General features: G+C 45.5%; 1 protein-coding gene across 1 annotated transcript in view; it reads right to left on the reverse strand.

The window, feature by feature from the left end:
* Window positions 1-20980, reverse strand: part of CACNA1E (calcium voltage-gated channel subunit alpha1 E) — a 659107-nt gene that overhangs the window by 215324 nt on the left and 422803 nt on the right. Inside the window, exons 10-12 of the mRNA XM_081485817.1 lie at window positions 9600-9703; window positions 8130-8282; window positions 6785-6966 (exon numbers count right to left, since the gene is read on the reverse strand). Of these exons, the coding sequence (XP_081341943.1) occupies window positions 6785-6966; window positions 8130-8282; window positions 9600-9703 (439 nt within the window). The remainder of the gene's footprint in view (window positions 1-6784; window positions 6967-8129; window positions 8283-9599; window positions 9704-20980) is intronic.

The raw sequence follows: 20980 nt of genomic DNA on the forward strand, positions 1-20980 counted from the left end.
AGGATGGAAACAGCTATGGATGGAAATATGTGCGAGGGAGAAAGAAAGAAAATCACAGGTTTTTTTTTTTTTCTTTCCACCCACGGAGGGAGCCAGGGACTGGAAATAGTGGACCCTGGACTCTGGCCCAGCGGGCAGGACGCAGGCGGAAGGCATTGCAGGGTTTAGAGAGAGGACAAGTGATTCACACGAGAGCAGGCTGCCAAAGGCAACAGCAGAAGCTACAAACATAAATGTGTTTTTTAAGAAGAGACACTCTGAGGAGGAAAACAAGATGATGGAGTACAATGCAAGTGAGGAAGGTGGGCGGGCCTGGTAGGTTTCAGTCCCCAAAAGTCCCCCAAGTCCACGCTCTGAATTGGGCTGAATCGGAGCCAGGTGCCCAGGAGTGAAGTCGGGGAGGGCCCACGAGGTGAGCCACACCTTCTGGTCACAGCTTACTCTGCACGTGTGTGTGCACCCACTTCCCTCCCTCCCTCACTCTCCCTCTATTGGGGGCAGTTCAAGCACCAAATTAGAAATCAGAACATTTGGCTTTAAAACTCACTTCCTACTTCCTCCATGCAATGAGACAGGCTTCTCAACTCATTCCACACACGGAATTTATCCAGCAGATTCCAGAGTAACATTTGAAAACGGGCCTAGGATACATTTACTCCCTTTTCATTGTCTCTCCCCCACCTCTTTCCTTCCTTCGTTGTTGTTCAGTCACTCCGTCGTGTCGGACTCCTTGAGACCCCACGGACCGCAGCACGCCGGGCTTCCCTGTCCTTCACTGTCTCCTGGAGCTTGCTCAAACTCATGTCCACTGAGTGGGTGATGCCATCCAACCATCTCATCCTGTCACCCCCTTCTCTTTCCTTCCTACCCAGGTCAAATTTCACTGCTCTGCTAAGGTCAGTCTCCTAATGCTCATTTCATTAGGCTCACCTGGGAAATTTACTCTGGTGAAAGTCAGCTCTGTACCTACTTCCTGCCTGAACCTCAGGGGCCAAATGTGACCAGAGGAAAACACAGCATATCCTCTGATCTCACCTTCACCCCAGCAACACGAACCCCAAGTGGGTCCCAAATGCAGCCCAGCAATGAAATCCCCACTCCACTTATTTCTGGAAAACTATTTCCACCTTCCCTCAAACTTCTAGCATTTCCCTTCTCCCACCCTCTGCTAAATGACCTGGCTTCCAATTTCACTGAGAAAATAGAAAAAATAGGAGAATTTCCACGAGCTCCCGCCACCCTACTCACATCCCAGCCTCTGCAGCCTCCCTCCCAGGTCTATCGATGAACCATGAAGTTGGACGCCAAGCCCAGTCCTCCACCTGTGCTCTGCCGGGCCAGGAGCCCACCCCCTCTTACCTGCTTTAGAAGGCTGCTCCACCAACTGTCCTCTCTCTCCACCAGCAATGATGTTCGTCTTGAAAGATTCATTCTCATCAGAAAGCAAATGGTATTTCATCTACCTTTCCCGTTTTCTCTGCTCCTCTTTCAACAAAACTCACCACAATGAATATGGCCACATCGCCAACCTTCTCTTAAACCTTCCCCAATCAGGCTTTCGCCCCTCCCACTGCCCTCTCCTGACCTCTGATGATTAATTCTTAGCACTTACTTAACCCATCCCTAGGCATCATTGGACTCAGCTGATCACTGCTACTTCCTCCTTTCTGCAACAATCTCTTCCCTTGGCCTCCAGGACACCATCCCTCCCCGACCCCCTTCACCACTCCTTCTCAGTCTTCTTGCTGATAACTCCTTAACTCACCCACATCTCAACACTGGGAACCTCAGTTCTGGAACCTCTTCCCTAGATATTCCCTTCCTTGATGGTTTATCCAGTCTTAGGGCTTTAAATACCATCTATTCACTGAAAACTCCCAGTTTAAATCTCCAGTCTAGGCTTCTACCCTGAATTCGTTTATCCAACTCTCTCCTTATACCCCCATTTAAGCATCGCAAATTCCTCATTCATGTCCCAACTCAATTCTTCATCTTCTTCCCAATCTACTTCACCCCTCAGCCTTCATGGGACAGGGAAAGACTAACTTCCAGGATATACTTATCGATCCCTTTGTGTATTAGACAAGTCATACGTGAACAGACACTGATGTCAGATTCCAAGTGTCATCTGTATTGGATCCCAGACTCCTGCAAGGACACGGGAACAGGGTCATGCAGACAGGGATGCAGAGAAAAAAACAGCCTATTCCAGAGCATGACTTACTGGTTACAGAAATCCACAAATTTTACCTACTGGATACCTTATCCTAGGTTAATTTGTACACCTTATCACTCTGACACCAGAAGATGGTGGTAGGTTCCTGGCCCCTATTTGTCAAATGAGTTTTGAGTATGTTCTGTTCCCAGGGCATGTGGAGGAGGTGGTGATGAAAACTAAAGCAGAGATGAGTAGACACATTCCCCAGTCACATGGAAGTCAGCACCAAACACATTCTCTGTAGATACCATAAAATCAGAGAAGCTTCAGGAAGCTGAAGATGGCAGTTTTCCACCAACCCTTGGATATGGTTTTATTCTTTCAACGTGCTTATGCATAACACACATAAGCTAAATGCCAATGGGGTAAAAAGTGAGTAGCTGTTAACTATTCAGCAACTATTAACTATATGCAGGTGAGAGAAGGCAACTTAAAAGCGAGTTATAGGACCAAAGGACTTCTGAGAATGAGGGAGACTCTCCTCTTCTCACCAAAAGCCAGGAAAGAGTATTTCCTTTCCAGGAAAGGAATTAGTGATAGCTATATGGTGATGTAAGGAGAGAGTTGGATAAATGAATTCAGAGTAGAAGCTTAAGCTGGAGACATAAATTTGGAATTTTCAGGGTATAGATCGTATTTAAAGTCCTAAGACTGGATAAACCATCAAAAAATCTCTCCCGTGGCAGCACAGAGCACTGAAGCAGTCATAACAGATAAAGCTGGCGTGTACCTGCAAAGCCAGAGAAACAGCATCCCTCCAAGAACTATATACATCTGCATGAGTTACAGATACCAAATGAGAAGAAAAATAGCTCAGTGACAACACAGATGAAATACAGATCAAAATACTGGACTTGGGACTTCCCTGGTGGTCCAGTGGCTAAGACTCTGCTCTCTCAACACAGGGGGCACTGGATTCAATCTCTGATCAGGGAACTAGATTCCACATGCTACAACTGAAGATCCCACATGCCCCAACTAAGACCTGGTACAGCCAAATAAATAAATATTTTAAAAAATTGGAATTGAAGAGCATAGGTTGGAGTAATTGCAGACACAGACTGGGAACCCCTGTAATCTGTATATTAGTCCTGATAACCACAAACAGCAAAGAACACAAAACCAGAGTCACAACAGAGAAACCCAACTCAGACCAGAATCAGCAGAAAGCCGGATCTGAGAGCCACATCTCATTCAGGTGAAGAAGGTTAGAAGTTAATCCTGGAACCACAGTCATATTTGCAGAGTGGACTGCACTCAGCCGAGAGAGAAGAAGGCACTGTCCTGGAGAACGAACACCCATCCAGAATCAGTTCAGTTCAGTTGTTCAGTCGTGTCCGACTCTTGCGACCCCATGGACTGCAGCATGCCAGGCCTCCCTGTCCATCACCAGTTCCCGAAGCTTGCTCAAACTCATGTCCTTCGAGTTGGTGATGCCATCCAACCATCTCATCCTCTGTCGCCCCCTTCTCTTCCTGCCCTCAATCCTTCCCAGCATCAAGGTCTTTTGTAATGAGTCAGTTCTTCGCATCAGGTGGCTGAAGTATTGGAGCTTCAGCGTCAACATCAGTCTTTCCAATGAATATTCAGGACTGATTTCCTTTAGGATTGACTGGTTTGATCTCCTTGCAGTCCAAGGAATTCTCAAGAGTCGTCTCCAGGTTAGGAGACATGAAACAAATTAAACCAGTAAGAAGAAGGGAGAGTCTGCAAGTGGTGGAGACCTTTGCAGAGATAGTCAAAACAGGCAGAAGCAGCCAGCAGAACCGTAGACTGCTTTGCATCTTTCTACCACAAGAGGGAGGGAAGCCAAGAATACAGTTGGAGGATGACCAAACCAAGTTGAAATTCTGGGAGAGACTAAATGGAGCTCAGCACACAGGACTCCAGGTTGCCCTGACAATGCGAACTCTGCCCCGCCCTTACAATCAAGCAGGATAATGAGAAAGGCTACATGAAAATGAAGCTAACCATAATCAAGGTCACAGGATGAGATGGCTGGATGGCATCACTGACTCGATGGACATGAGTTTGGGTAAACTCTGGGAGTTGGTGATGGACAGGGAGGCCTGACGTGCTGCAATTCATGGGGTCGCAAGGAGTCGGACATGACTGAGCGACTGAACTGAACTGAATGACCATCATCTCTGCCTGTGGGCTCTTGGCTCCATGCCCTCCCCCCTAGATCCAAAGCTTTGGAAAATGACATCATTTCAAAGTGGGCATGAGTTCATTCTGCCCCCATGAGCAGCCAGCCACTCTTTGGAAGCCAGTCCTATAGCTCAATGAGTTCTCTCAAGCCTAGATCCAGCCACAGGGGTAGCAGGAGGCCTTCAGGAAACTGAAGTTCAATGACTGAGGGCCTGGAAGTCAGAGGTACTGTGTGTCTGAGGTCCTGGGAGCCCATGCAATGAAAGGTTTCAGAGGATCACCATCCTACCTCTTCTCCCTGCTTCCTCGGTAGAGGCCCACCTAGAGAGGAGAGCAAGTTCACTGCCTCTGCGACCTCCATCCCTCTGCTGGACAGAGAACCAGAGAGAGGCTGGAATCTGAAGAGAGCACCAAGAGCACAGAGGCCATGGCACTTTTTCTGCCTCTGTTTCCCCAGTGCCTAGCACAGTGCTTGACACATCACAGGTGCTCACAAATACATGTTGAAAGAATTAACGAATGAATGAACAAAGGAACTAAACCAAGTGATGACTGATTCCTGCTTATCTCAGTAACTTCTGAGTCTTGGCCCTGGAGGACCGATAGATCTCACCTGTTATCTTCAAATGCAACACTTCTTTTGGGCTTTCAGTCCATTTATCACATCACTTAGGTGAGTCTACACATATAATTGAAAGCCATCATGCCCAAAGCCCCACAAATGACACCAGCCACTGCGGGGCCCAGTGCTGTCATTTCCAGAGGTGCCTGGTTAATCTGAGTGACATGGCCTGAAGACAGCCTTCACATCTCAAGCAAGGAGTGACTGGCCTCATCAACCTTGTCTCCCTTCTCTCCTCCCTGCCACCCCCACAACTGGTAAGAATCCCAGAGTGTTCTCAAGGTTTTTCTAGGTCACACATAACCCCTGGGCTTGCTAGGCATATGCTGGTCCTTGGGACTTCTTCACACCTCTCCAGATCATCGGGGTGAACAGCCTGTGGCTCTTTTCTGCAAAGCCCCACCTGCCTTGCTCATGTGGCATGGGGATGGGTCCAAGTTAATGATGGGCATTTACTAGGCACCTACTTGTATGGGCCTTATGCAGACCCTGGCTCTTTCTCCATGACAATCTGGTTGAGTCTCTCCTGAGACAGCATTTCTTTTCCTTCCAGTATAGATAATGTCCCGAAGTCAGTCTAAAGGGGGCTTTTTGTAAATCACCCCATGTCCCACCCATTACTTCTATATGGATAGAAGAATCAGGTTAGAAGGAATCTGAGGAATCTGAGGGTGCCTTAGGGTAAAGAAGGCTAGGGGAGGGCAAGTGAGATGATGATTGCTTCAAACAGATGTGCCCTAGGGTGGGATGGCTGGGAGGCATAGGAGAGTACAGACCTTTATGAACACCTGTTTACAAAGACAATTTGCCCAAATTGCTTTGCCTCCCTAGGCTCCCCTAAGCATCAAACCACATAACTCCCTACTCTTTCATTTTAGAACTTAGACTCTGCACCATACCTTTCATAACTTATTAAGATCAGACTCTGGGAGGTAGAAGACACTTCAAGTAGTCACCCTAACTTCTGTCCTCATGCAGGGATCTCCAAACATCCCAGACAGGCAGCTAGACAGCCTTGTCTTATGCATCAACTTAGAACCTTCCCAACGTGGCTGATCACAGGAATCACCAGAAGCACGTGTAAAACATATAGCTCAGCTCACCGACACCACATGAAATCAAATCTCCAAAGGGCCTGTGAATCAGAATTTTTAACAAGCATCCCTAGTGAATCTTATAACTAAGCATGTTTCTTACAAGCATGTAATGCAATGGATCTTGAGAGTGACTACATATTAGAATCAGCTAGGAAGCTTTAAAAAAAAAAACAATGACAAGTCTTTACCCCTAGTTATTCCTACTTAATTAGTCTGGAGTAGAGACCAGGTGGTGTAAATTTTTAAAGCTCCCTCCCAGCTGATTCCAATGGGCAGCCAGGATTGAGAACTTCTGGAATATCTTTCCAGACCAATGGTAAGCTCTTTAAAGACAGCAACCAAGAAATCTGTAACTCTTGGTACCCCCTCACTGAATCCTACCATCAGATCAAACCAGTAGCAAAACATACTCTATAATGGCTGAGCTGATCTGATTTAACTAGCATTGTTCACCCACCAAATATGGCATGTAATTTTCTAACTTTATTAAGAAGCTGTGTGCTTATTAGCAAGAGGCCAAAAACAGAGGCACAGAAACTTCTAAGCCTTACCACTGTTGAGTCCACACACACACATGCACACCCCCATACACATTTCCAATCTTCCCTTTCCCCCAGCTAACCAACCCCAACCAAGTCAGGAGCCTAATTTCATGATCCTTCCCTTCTGCTCGGGCCCCTCTGCAGCTCTACTTACATTGTACAGCACGGTGGTCCACCCTTCCATGGTGATGCACTGGAAGACAGTCAGCACAGCAAAAAGGATGTTATCAAATTGGGTGATTCCATCATTGGGGCCAATCCAGTCCCGGCATTCATAACCAGCTGGGCAGCCCTGCACGCCACAGGGGTGAGGGGGGTCAAATCCTTCTAGTATACCTGCAGACACATTTGGAGGGTAGGGAATAAACCACGTGATGCTTCACATGCGCTGAAAATAACCCCAGGAGACCACAAGCATGCATTTCTATTTCCCACAAGAAGGTTTATCCTCCTTGTCTCCAGCTCCTACCCTTCTCTGGCATTGCTACACCTCACAGCTCGCAAACTGTAATGTGTTTAACCCAGTGTTTCCCAACCTGCTCTGAAAATGAAGCCTCCTCCACACATCCCCCCACCCCCACTTTCTGCAGGTCACATCTTCTACCATCTCCTGAGCCCTACAGGAATTTACAGGACTGGGTATCACCCAGAACGGTCTGAGCTGAAGGCAAAATCTTAACTGATTTTCTAACTTCAGACTCCAGGATAGCCCCTCTGTTGTTTCTGGGTTCCTTGGGAACAATTTTAAACTACAGTCCCTTTCATGGGTCTTAACTCCTTGCTTTTCTGGCCTAAACCCCTCATTTGGAGTAAGACAAAAATTAAAACAAATCCAACATGGAGGGTGTCCTTTAAAGATTCTTTTCATAAAAACGTTATACCTAATCGGGCTCATTCAACCCCTCCTCTGCCGTCCTTCTTCCTAAAGCACTCTACTCAACTTGAACAAACAAGATACAGAGACAAGAATGTGAGATTTGTGTACCTCGCTAATTTCACCACTGCCAAGTCATGCTCAGAACTCCCTCAGTTCTTCCACACTATGCATGGATGACAGCAGAGGGGGGGATGTCATGAGTTTGAGCATGGAGGGAAAACGTCCTCAAGATCTGGAGGGCCCCAGGCCTGACTTCAGACTCCTGAGGTCTTTCTGGCTGTGAGCCAAAGAGTCCCCTGTACAAAGGGTAATTTTTCAGGCAGATGGTTCTTGACATGCCTTCTGATAGCCTTCTACCGAGGGATAGGGCAGCTGAGACCTTCTATTTGAAACAGACTATAAACCTAAGAGGTTATTTGCTTTGCAATATCAGTGTGCAATGGGGATCTTTAGGCTGGTTGTACCTCATAAAGCTGATGACTAGGAAGCCTCTGCTTCTAATTCTAGGGTTGGGATGGGACATACTTTGTTTTCCAATTAGCCTCCAAATGCCCTGAAATTACCTCCATGACCAAAGGAGAGAGGAAGGGAAGAAGGAGAAGCCAGCAAATAGTGACCCTACCTGAATTGTTCATGAAGCAAGCTCGGTGCAACTTCCCACTGTAGAACTCCAAGCCGATGATAGCAAACATCAGGATGGCAAAGAAGAGCAGAAGGCCAATCTGCAGAAGAGGCACCATGGCCTTCATGATGGACTTCAACACAATCTGCAGGCCTGAAAGGAAAGAAGAATGATGAACGGAGCCCTCACTTAGCACCCCCTGACAGGGAAGGCTGTGTACCTTCTCCTAGGAGAAAGGGGCAAGTCTTTGAGGGAAAAGAACCACTGGTCCTGAGATGAGAAAATGATTCACAAAGGGATAACCAAGACACATCAAGCCAAAGACTGCCATCACCCATCCCCTGAGGAATCAACCCCCTGCTCCTCTTCAGTTATTTCCTGATCACTTACATGCCTAGTACCCTTCCCTTATTCATTTCATCCACATTGTCTTCTGGACTCTTCTTATAGATGAAACCTACTAGAATGTGTTTCCTTCCCAAAGGGAATTAGGCCTTGCCTTACTAGGCTGTAAGTCTGGAAGAACAAGGACAAAGTTCATCTTCCCCATGACTCTCATCTCAGACCCAGCTCTCCCATTCATTGTCGTGGAAGCACAATTAGTACAACCACTGTTCATAAAATACTGTATCCTTGGACCCAAAACTTGCACTTCCAGGATTCTAGTCTAAGAAAATAATCAGAGATCTGAATAATATTTAAGTCAAAAGATGTTTGTTACCACACTATTTCTATTTAGGGAAAAAAAAAAAGAAAAAAAAGCTGGAAATAACCTAAATGAATAGTAACGTAGAAAGGACTACCCAAGTCATGGACGGTATAAGAAAGAATATAAGACAGATTTCAAAGTCATACTTTTGAAGAATTATTAGTGTCAGGAAAATCAAATGTGCATGATGGGATCCAAAATCAAAAATACAGTATGATCCCACATACATTAAAATGCACAGGAAAAAATGAATGAAGAAATATGCTAAAATGTTAACAAAATGGATTTCTCAGTGACAGGATAATGGGTACTCTTCATTTTCAATTTTGTATTGTTTCCTTTCCACATTTTCTGTAAAGATCTTTCATTATCTTTTTTTTTAAGTTTTTAAATTAGTTTATTTATCTATTTTTTAACTTGACAATATTGTATTTGTTTTGCCATTGACATGAATCCACCATGGGTGTACATGTGTTCCCCTTCCGGAACTCCCCTCCCACCTCCCTCCCCCTCCCATCCCTCCGGGTCATCCCAGTGCACCAGCCCCGAGCACCCTTATCATGCATCGAATTATCTTTTAAATGTGAAAAAATTTGCTAAATTTCAAAATGGAAGATATTGCCAGATTGCTACAGTTCCTCTATTTATTACTGCAGGGGCTTCCTCTCTGGGGAAATTACTTCTTGCTTATCCCTGGATCTGGTTGAGGACACAACAGTAGAGCTCTTAGCAGAGGAGGAAGAGGAAAGACAGATGCTCACTAGGTATCCCCGACACGAGCTTCAAGGGCCTCAGGACACGCACGGCCCGGAGGGTCCTCAGGTCCACATGGGTGTTGAAGTGGGTTCCCGCAGTAGCCAGGATGCTGCAGACGGAGACACAGAGGGTCAAGGTTACCACAGTCTGGCTTTCTCCCCCAGCTCCATGGCAGGGGGGAGCTGGGTTAGAGAAGGATCAGCCTGGGAAGCACAGAGAGCTGATGCCAGCTGCGTGTGGGCGCACCTGAGCTTGGGTGAATCACCAGTGATTCCAAGCGAGACTAAATTTAGTCGCATCAGGGTTTCACTTTGCAAAGGAGGAAAACTGATCATCACATTGGAGTCTTAGTTTCAAGTCATTAGTAAAACACGAGGTCCCCAGCATTTGTCTCATTCTTGCCCCAAAATCATGTTCCCCACCCTCCTCTGACTCTTGCCAATTACCTTCCCCTCTTTCCAGACCTTGATGCCGGGAAAGACTGAAGGCAAAAGGAGAAGGGGGCAGCACAGGATGAGACGGTTTAGATAGCATCACTGACTCGATGAACATGAATTTGAGCAAACTCTGGGAGATAGCAGAGGACAGAGAAGCCTGGCATGCTGCAGTCCACGGGGCTGCAAAGAGTCAGACACGACTTAGCGACTGAATAATAACAACTTTCCAATCTATCAAAGCCCTCACATTTTTTATTTAAAATTTTCTTAGAATTCCCTGTTTCCTATCTCCTTCAGGAAATTTCTCTGGATTAACTGCAGTAAAGGAATAACTCATTCTTCTTTACCTTGACATTTTGAATTTTTACCAAACAAAATCAATCACACTGATGCTTATACTTAGGGAATAGCATCACTGGTCCCCATATAGTATTTTTATAATTGCCCCCAAATCACTGCCTGAGCTGGATTTGGTTTCTTTGTCTCCACTTTTGTACTTCCACAGCCATATGCAGAAACAGACACACACAAAACAAAAATCCATAACAATCCTATTAGATTACGTACACCAAGTACCTTGTCTTGAGGAGACAATTTATTTCATATAATCCCATGACATTGCAGGTACTCTGGAGAGACGAAGACACTTAAGTATTTACGACAGACACAGCAGAAGACTAAGAATCAGAACTGGGGTTCAGTCCTGACTCATGCACTTGAGAACTGGGTGCCCTGCGGCCAGTCAATCTCTATGAGCCTCAACTCACTACCCTCATCTACAAACTGGGGGAGTACCATGGCCTACTTACAAAAATAAAATGACATGGCATTGAATATTATGAGTGTTCTCTAAACTTTAATGTGCAAAGTAGACATTATATCTAATGTCTAGACATTATATCTAACAAACTAGACATTATATCTAGCACAAATGTTAATAATATTGCTTTTATAATTTTGTCTAATTTTAGTGTTCCTTGTATAGGATAGTTCTTTCTCTTCCTTACAACTTCCAGGACAATTTCAGCTATATGGAACTACTGGGAAATGGGTCATTCAGAAACTGACTTTTCTATACAGTAAAAGGGTGGCAAGAATGGTTTATTTCATTTAATTATTTTCAGTGGAATCTCTCCAAAATATTTCAAGGACTGAAGAAGATACCTTGAAGTTCCTTTAATACATGAACAAAAGGTTTATGTTGCATTATCTTGAGAATGCACAGATGAGATCAACAGGCACAAATTACACAGATCCAGATTATAATCACGAGTAGTAACTTTGAAACAAGCAGTGCTAGCCAACAAGTGGGCTGCTTTATGTGGTAATGACTTCCTAACATTAAAAGTATTCAAGGACAAAGTAGAAGAACCTTCTTAATGAAGGAAAGAGGGTTCCAACACTGGGTTGAAGGTTATTTAAATAGCCAATAGAGATTTCTTTTAAGGTTCTATAACTATGTTGATCCAACCTCAAAACAGGAACTAGAAAGAAAGCTTAGTCTCTAAAGCATCTTAGGAGCTAGGCAAGCTTCATATGTTTCCTCTGTCTTTTCCAACCCAAACTTCCATAAGCTCATCTGAAAATAAGGAGCTTTTGATTCTATCTTCCAAGGCAAAAGAGAGACACTAAGCAGTGGATTGATGTAATTTCTAATTAGCAGGGGGGGGCGGCGGGGGGGGGGACTAGAGAGAGAACAAGGAGAAACACGGAAAATAGAACTGAAAATCAGGACAGAAATTAAACAAAAAAAAAAAAGGAAAGGAGAGAAAGAGAAGCTTCAGGGATAGGTATAGTTATAGAGAATCAGAACCCCATGAAAATGGGGTCAATGCTTCCCTGATCCTGCTCACAGGGAAAGCCCACTGTACTCTCAGTCTTTGGAGGGGCACACACGGAGGATGCTTTCCCTCTGGTTTGCTGTCTTACAAACACAGTGAGTAATCTGCCCCGTTCAGAAACCAGGATTCTGTTTCCTAGGATACCCAGGTACACACAAGATGCTCTTTCACATCATAAGAAAGGCCACTGAAAATGCAAGTCTCCTCCCCAACTCTGAGACGCACAAGGGACATGTTGAAACACGGAGGTAGGAAGTCAAGGACGTTATTAAAAGGCAAGCAGGCACAGGTAGAGAAAGGAAGAAAAAGCGGCAGAGGGAAAGGAGCATGGGGGGATGGGGGTGGTGAGCAGTCGAAGAACACGTGGAGGTGAAAGCAAGAAAGGCGATGAGAAGAAATAAGAGCTGGTGGAGAAGCACCCGTCAGGAACAGGGATGATGACGTGGGAAAGGGGAGAAAAGTAAAGCTAACGTCAAAGAAAGAAGCAGCCGGCCATGAGATGTGTCCAGGCCCTCTTTACCAAGTGCAGCCCTTGGCTCAACCAACCTCTCCCCAGGCCTCCAAAACCCTTCATTCTTCAGACAGGTCGTGCACCTCTGGCTCTGTGCCCCCCTGGCCCTTGAAACTTTCTTCTCTTTCATCCAGTGCAGGAGGGCTGTCAACTGAACCTCTGGCTGATGCACGTTTGGCACGGGCTTTCTCCTAGTGTTCAAACCATCCTCGAGGGCAAGGATCACCATCTGGCTCCCCCATCCATCTGTTAGAAACAACAGCAATGGGCTCCAAAAGACAACTAAGGAAAAGGGCCCTATTCTGAACTCCTATAAAATTCTGTCCCCACCACTGTCATTGCCCTTACCACATCCTAGAGGAAGCCTCTGTTTTCTCACCTGCCTCCCCTCTGAGATCCAGACTACCTCAGCTGGAGACACTGTCTTCCTCACCTCAACATGCCCAACACCCAGCCCAGGGTCTAGCAAGGAAAAGGTGCTCAAAAAATGCTCAAGGTATTGAACTGCACTGAGGAAATCAATCACCATGTTAAAACTGAGATAAAATGAACAGAAATACCACAGAAACCCTAGAAGTTATCAATGCAGAGATCAGAGCCAGTTTGCTACCCAAACCCATGCCTGTTTGAGCATATAGGACAGCACTGGAAATCTGTCCTCAAGCATTTCAGGTCTAATGACAAGCTTCTGATGGACCACTAAGATGCCTGCTCTCAAACAGACCCCACAGGACAGGGTCGGTCCGGCCCTCAGTGGGAGAGTCAGAAAATGGAGAGAGCAAGGGAGGAAGACTTAAAATTCAAAGACCTGTCTCCTAGCAAAACCCAAGTTCTAAAGGTTACTCAGCTCAACTCTGAGCCTCGTCCAGAGGAGGCCTACGTGAGAGGCTCCAGGAAAGTGAACCATAGGAAAAACGCCCTGGCCCTCAGTCTAGTGGAAGGAGACACACAGAAATGTAATGACTATAATTCACCGTAAAGAGTGTCATAACACAGGTGTTTACAAAGGGCCATGAGAATGGGAAACACTGCGGTGACCAATACAGAGCTTACCATCTGCAAGCACTTTCCAATATGTTATCTCATTAAATCCTCCAAAATATCCTGATGTTACTATCCAGTCCATTTCACAGGGGAGGCAACTGAGGCTCAGAAGAAAATTAAATTGCTAATAAAAGGCAAGACCAGGCATTAAAGTCAGTTCTCTTGTGAGATCAAAGCCAATCGTTTTCCCTCTCTGCCAGTATGCCGGCAGCATCTTCTGGGTCCCTGGCAGCTCCACTGTTCCGCAGTCCAGTGCTTTGCTAAAAATACCAAGGTCACAGGGTTTGGTCCCCAAACAAGCCAGAGAACTTGGCTTCCTTCATTCCAAGGCCACATACCGCTAACTCCCACAGACTTGACTGCATCACTGTCAGGACCAGCAGGGTACCAGGCTCCTTGAGTCCCAGGTGGTGACTGCCGCAGCATCTCAACAAACACACAGGATGGGACAGGTGCTCCACAAGGTCACAGCGAGGCCCCTGAGTAGGAGTCCAGTTCCAAGTTAATAAAAGCTAAGCTCTCCAACATCCCAAGAGGCATAGATGTGCACTCTGAGGCTGTGTTCTTCACTTCTTTTGTCACCATGAGCACAGAACCTGGTGGAGAGCTCTGGACACAGAGGGGGTCTTAATTACTACTCGATCTCCAAGGCCGAGGACAGTCAGTGAGCAGACAAACCGCTGACCAGCACCAGCACAGACACTGTGCTCTACATGCTATGAATGTGCCAAAACTGTTTCCTGATGAATGTCAGGGTTCAGCCCTACCTCGAACATTTTTGCTTGTAGGTGTCAGCAGGTAAGAAGAGAGTGGAAGCTGATATATGACCCTGAGGGTGTGGTCTGACCTTCACCCAGTGGCACAGCGCAGCAGATGATGGAGTGATGCTCCGGACAATTACAACCAAAGGCCCCTTCCCAAGTCGTCACCCGACGATTTCTGCAACCCTGTCTTCCTGGTGACCATGGGGTTCTGTCTCAGTCTCCTGGTCAATCCAAGTCTAGCAGTCTCTTTGCACATGCGTATTTCACTGTACCCTCCTTGGTGGCTCAGATGGTAAAGAGTCTGCCTGCAATGTGGGAGACATGGGTTCTGTCCCTGGGCAGAGAAAATCCCCTGGAGAAGGGAATGGCAACCCACTCCAGTATTCTTGCCTGTAGAATCCCATGGACAGAGGATCCTGGAGAGCTATAGTCCATGGGTTTGCAAAGAGTTGGACACAACTGAGTGACTGATACTTTCACTTTCACTCTCCCATGGCCAAAAGTGCCCCAAGTGAAGTGAAAGTTGATCAGTTGTGTCCGACTCTTTGTGTCCCCATGGACTATACAGTTCATGGAACTCTCCAGGCCAGAATACTGGACTGGGTAGCCTTTCCCTTCTCCAGGGGATCTCCCCAACCCAGGGATCGAACCCAGGGATTGAACCCAGGTCTCCCACATTGCAGGCAGATTCTTAACCAGCTGAGCCACAAGGAAAGATCAAGAACACTGGAGTGGGTAGCCTATCCCTTCTCCAGTGGATCTTCCCAACCCAGGAATCGAACCAGGGTCTCCTGCATTGCAGGCGGATTAAAATGGCTCAAAGCACTGTGCAAATATTACACTAAAAATGACTCGCTGCTTCTCTGAAATTCAAATTTAGGTAGGCATCTCACGTACCTCTCTACTTCAGTGGTGGTGTGACATGACCAAGTGAGGAGCCTCCTTCTCCAGGGTTGCCTCATCCCTAAACAAACATTCAAGCTCTCTTCTGAGAAGAAACAAAAGTGCCAGAGTGTTAGCACCAGGCAGAGAATTCCCTCCTGAGCGCCAGAAATCACTGGTTTTGGCTCTGACCATATAAGTCCCAAGGGAGGACCTCATTAGCATTTGAAAGCCAAGTTGTTCACATGTAGGCAAAAGGAGTGATGAATAGTAGCAAAAGGGATTAGGTATTTATCCTGCCCATATTAAGGGGAGACCAGGAGGAGGCCGGAAGGCACAGATTTCAAGTTGGATTCCAACCCAGAGTTGAGTCAGGATACCATTTCCTTGGGAAGTCAATAGAAATGAGTTGCTTTGTTCACTTAAAAGTGTTCCCTAGGGGGTTGGCTCCTTCATCTCTTTTTACTATTTTACCTCCAATGGGGCATCAAAGTCCACCCTATCCTTCCTCTTCTGCATCTCTTGGATTTACCTTTTACTCTCCAGCCTCCCTCTTGCCTAGACTGACTTTCTCATGCCATCTCTCCCCTGCCACAATAATAAGACCCAGACTTCAGGGCCCAGATGAAATCCTGCCCGTCCTTGGAAAAGGTCCACCATCAAAAGAGACTTGAACTAGGATTCTGAGAAAGTTGAGCACATGTTCTCCAGTCATACTGGCTGGTTTTAAATACCAGTTCTCTCACTCACACCAGCTGTCTGGCCTTATGCAATTATCTCTCTGAGCTTTGGCTTCCTTATCTGTAAAATGGGGACAGTGCCTTTCTAAGAAGGTTGATGTTGTTTAAAAGAGGCTGCTTGTAGTTCTTCACACAGTGCTGATTTACCACATAGGGTTCTGGTTGTAAGCAACAGAAACAACTGTTAGCTTTCTTAAGCAAACAAATCCCAAACAAGTACACTGAGAAGATATCAGGATCTCACAGAATTGAAGGCATATTGGAAGACCAAGGTGGGAAAACAGAAAAGCAGAAATCTTTGTGTAGTTGGCTGAATAATGCTTCCCAAAGACAACCAGGTCTTAATACCTGAAAGTTGTGAATGTTAACATTACCTGATATGACAAAAAGGTTTTGCAGATGTGATTAAAGGATTTGGAGATGGGGAGATTACTCTGGATTATCTAAGTAGACCCTAAAAGCAATCATAAGTGCCCTTAAAAGGCACAGGGAGGCACAGGAAGACTTGACTAGAAAGAAGGCAAAACGCTGAGTGAAGCCAGATGCTATGCTGCTGGCTCTGAAAACGGAAAAAGAGCACAGGAAGTGCAGTTCTAGAAGCTCAGAAAGACTAAGAAATGGATTCTCTCCTAAAGCTTATGACCGGAGCACAGTCTTGCCGATACCATGATTTTGGCCGAGATGATGGGGCCAATCCATGATTTTGGATTTCTGACCTCTGGAACTAAGATTTCTGACCTCTGGAATAAGAAAATTGATGTTTTTAAGTCACTAAGTTTGTAGTAATTTGTTACAGCAGCAATAGAAAACTAATACACTGGACAAAGGTCAGAGAGTCCAGGACATCTGATTCCTGGGCCACCGTGGATATTCCTAGCAATATATTAATCTCTGCCAGTGAAAACTAATGTCATAAAGTTGCTAGCTTAAAAGCCATGTGGAGAAAAGCAAGTGGTTGAGCTTAAGTCACATGTCCCCTTACACTTTATCTGGCTGCACAGGGACAGTACTCCACCACTTCCAGGGTGAGAAAGAGCCCTAAAAAGAACACATACAATAAAATATTCTCCCAAAAGGGAGATGAGGGACCATGGGGGAAGCTGGATATAGGATAACTAAAAAAATTATAATGTCTACTACAGCCTGCTCATAGAATATATTTAATAGGTGGTGTGAAGGAAGAAGAGAAGACATCTATCTGTTTTCTTATCTATAAAATGAGGTAGTCAGATAGAGAGCCCTCTTGGACCCCTTCTTGCTCTAAAACTCTATGAGTTGGTGATATACCCCTGCAGTTCACACAAATCTCCCCTTTCTCTGACCATCCAGAAGCCTGCACAACATTTAACACTTAATCACATACCATTCTTGCATCTTAGAACAAAAGTCTGACCATGAATGATCATGACCTGGATCCTTAAAATACAGTTCAAAGCCAGCTCCTTGATGGCAGGAACTGCCTTTCATGTTGCCATCTGCTGCTGCTGCTGCGTCGCTTCAGTCGTGTCCGACTCTGTGCGACCCCACAGACGGAAGCCCACCAGGCTCCGCTGTCCCTGGGATTCTCCAGGCAAGAACACTGGAGTGGCTTGCCATTTCTTTCTCCAATGCATGAAAGGGAAAAGTGAAAGTGAAGTCGTTCAGTCGTGTCTGACTCTTCGCGACCCCATGGACTGCAGCCTACCAGGCTCTTCTGTCCATGGGATTTTCCAGGCAAGAGTACTGGAGTGGGGTGCCATTGCCTTCTCCATGTTGCCATCTACTACCGCTCTTATCCTAACAATGTGCAAGAGTGGTACCCAAGAAACACCCTTGACTCAGGGATGAAGTGAAATTGAAAGTCACTCAGTTGTGGTCAACTCTTTGTGACCCCACGGACTCTACAGTCCATGGAATTCTCTAGGCCAGAATACTGGAGTAGGTTGCCATTTCCTTCTCCAGGGGATCTTCCCAACCCAGGGATCAAACTCATTGCAGGCGGATTCTTTACCAGCTGAGCTACCAGGGAAGCCCTCACTCAGGGATAAATGTTTCAGGGATGAATTTTTCTTTTTTTTTTTTTATCATTTATCATAGTTGGTTTTTTTTTTTTGACTCAGGGATAAATGAGTACAAATACATCCCCACTGGGACAGATTGGCTGGACTTGCCCATGGAGCTGTGAATGTGTCCACAGGCACTCGTATGTGTAACTGGACACCCATTTAACCACATGTGCACATAATGATAATGTATGAAAATCTACTGAATTATACCTGATGTTTGGCTCTCCATTACTTTTAAATAAATTACTGAAAGGTATGATTTGATCTGGGAATCAATTTCTAAACATTTTATTTTTTCAAAAACAAAAAGTCAGTGTATATTAAATTACTCAAATAGAGACAAGTCTTCCCTCTCCAAAATTCTACTTGACCAAAATATATTTGAGGGAGAAGAGTGAGGGTGGAAAAGATAAAACAGGTGTCAGGCTCAGCCCAGTTCCCAGACACTGCAAGCTGCCTCTTCTTCCTCCCCAGCCCTTATGCTGGGACCCCTTGATCCCATTTAGGCTTAGCTCCACCCCAGAGCCCAGAGCCCAGAACACATCTACAATCTACTGACATGTATTGAGTGCATACTGGCATTACAATGGAGGACAGGATAAAGATGGTGGTTGTCTTCGTGAAACTTAATGAAAGAAATAGGCACTACATAAATCACAACTTTGGGAAGGAAAGGAAAAAAGACTTTCCTGTGGAAATGGCATATGAGCTCAGAGATGAAGTATGAGTAGGTCAGAGGAAGCAATAGGGGGAGAACACCCAGACATAGGAAAAGGCATGTGCAGAAGGCCTAGGGGGAAAAGGAGATCGTTATACTTGAAAACTCAAACAAGGGCTTTTATGGCTGGAACCTAGTGGTCTGGGGAAGAATGGAGAGTGGAGAGGCTGCAGAGAAGGGAAAAAATATCAAATAAAGAAGACTTTATATGGGCTTCCCAGTGGCTCAGTGGTAAAGAATCCACCTACAATGCAGGAGATATGGGTTCAATCCCTGGGTTGGGAAGATCCCCTGGAAAATAAAATAGCAACCCACTCTAGTATTCTTGCCTGGGAAATCCCATGGACAGAAGAGCCTGGTGGGGTCCATGGGGTCACAGAGTCAGACACAACTTAGTGACTAAACCACCACCAAACAAGACTTTCTAGGCTATTAAATGTTTGGACCAAGCCTGTCAGTGCTCAAAAGTTCCAAGTTTACATTTGGTGATGGGACATCAGGTTACCCATTGCTACTCTGAGCTCCAAAGAATTTGATTTAACCACTGGTTCCTCATTTTCTCCCCAGCCCCAGCTGCAGTAATTGAGTGTCTACCTTGGTCTCTGTACCTGCATTAATGGCACCTTCTAGCCCCAGAGGCTTTCCTGGTGGCTCAGACAGTAAAGAATCCACCTGCAATGCAGGAGACCCAGGTTCGATCCCTGGGTCAGGAAGAAGCCCCAGAGGCCCTTCCCAGGCAGCAGCCACTATGTGTCTCCCCTACAATAATCTTCCCAGATAACAGAGATATCCTCAGATATTCTCTGTTTATGCCAACTAGAGAGGCCAGGCCCCTCTCCTGCCCTAGAGAGTGTACAGAGACTAGTCTAAGCAAATTATCCACTGTCCTGAGTAGTGACTGGTTCAGGAATGTGTGCAGGAGGGAACTCAGGCCTTCAGTGTAAGGGAAAATATGCTGTGGGGCTTCATCTGACCCAAGTTCTTAGAACAGAAGTAAAAGCGTAAACAGCAATGATTTTCAAATCTTTTTTGCCACAGCCTACAGTTGGAAACACATTTTACATCACAAGCCAGGAGGCATATACATTATATAATTGTATAATACTTCATAAAATAATACTTATACTTTCCATGTATAATACACTCATATTTTCTCTTCAAGTCTTCCTTTCTCCCTTTTGTTTAATGCTGGGTACAACCAGCTATCTTGCTTTCATGAAACTCTAATGGGGTTTGGTCCACAATTTGAAAAATCCAGATGTAGAGACCAGCCAATACACACACTCCTTCTCTCTAAGGAGACGACGAGGTGGACCAACGTGGATTGCTGCTTTAATGGCACCATTCTTGGTGTTTTCCCAGAACAATGAAACAGTCTGCTTTGAAAGGCTGAGTGCTTTCCAAGAACTGCAGACACACCATTCTAGGAGAGACCCTGCTCCTTCCGATGGTACCTGAAGTAGCACGAGCATCTTGCTGTCCCCAGGAATGGCAGTCATAAGGAGATCACATACATATGCTAACCTCAAAATCATCTTGAGGCAGCCATTTGTTTTGGGTTGTTTTTTTTTTTTTTTTTTTGGTTGTTCATTCGGATTGTTTTTGGCTTAGGTCAGAGTGGAGCATGGATTTTCTTCTAAGTCTGCAGATAATAAATCATACCCAAAAGCCCTAACATTTCTCAGGAGAATGGGAAGAAGGGCAAGGTCAAGTAGCTCCTTACCAGTAGAGAAGGAGTGGTTCCCTATTTCCAATAGGGAACAAGTAGTTCTGTATTTAATAAAGAGAAGACAACCCTTTCTATATTTGAAAATGGGATTCCTGATTAAGTTTCATAAGAATCTTAGTAGATATGGAGGAGTCCAAAAATATGCCTTCTGATGAACAATAAAATCATAGCCTAAAAAGCCTCTTTCCTTTCCCACCAAAGAAAGTTCAATGATCAAACCACATCACACCAAGGAGACGATGGTGTATTGACATTTGAGATCAGATGTCTCGGGGAGTGGGCTTTAGGATCCGGTCAGTTCAGTCACTCAGTCATGTCTGACTCTTTGCAGTCCCATGGACTGCAGCACGCCAGGCCTCCCTGTCCATCACCAGCTCCCAAAGCTTGCTCAAACTCATGTCTATCAAATTGGTGATGCCATCCAACCATCTCACCCTCTGTTGTCCCCTTCTCTTACCACCTTCAATCTTTCCCAGCATCAGGGTCTTTTCAAATGAGTCAGTTCTTCCCATCAGGTGGCCAAATATTGGAGCTTCAGCTTCAGCAACAGTTCCCCAATGAACATTCAGGACTTATTTCCTTTAGGATTGACTGGTTGGATCTCCCTGTGGTTCAAGGGACTCTCAAAAGTCTTCTCCAACACCACAATTTAAAAGCATCAATTCTTCGGCACTT

Source organism: Giraffa tippelskirchi, chromosome 5, assembly GCF_054371585.1.
Source record: "Giraffa tippelskirchi isolate mGirTip1 chromosome 5, T2T-mGirTip1v1.2.pri, whole genome shotgun sequence".
Lineage (NCBI taxonomy): Eukaryota > Metazoa > Chordata > Mammalia > Artiodactyla > Giraffidae > Giraffa > Giraffa tippelskirchi.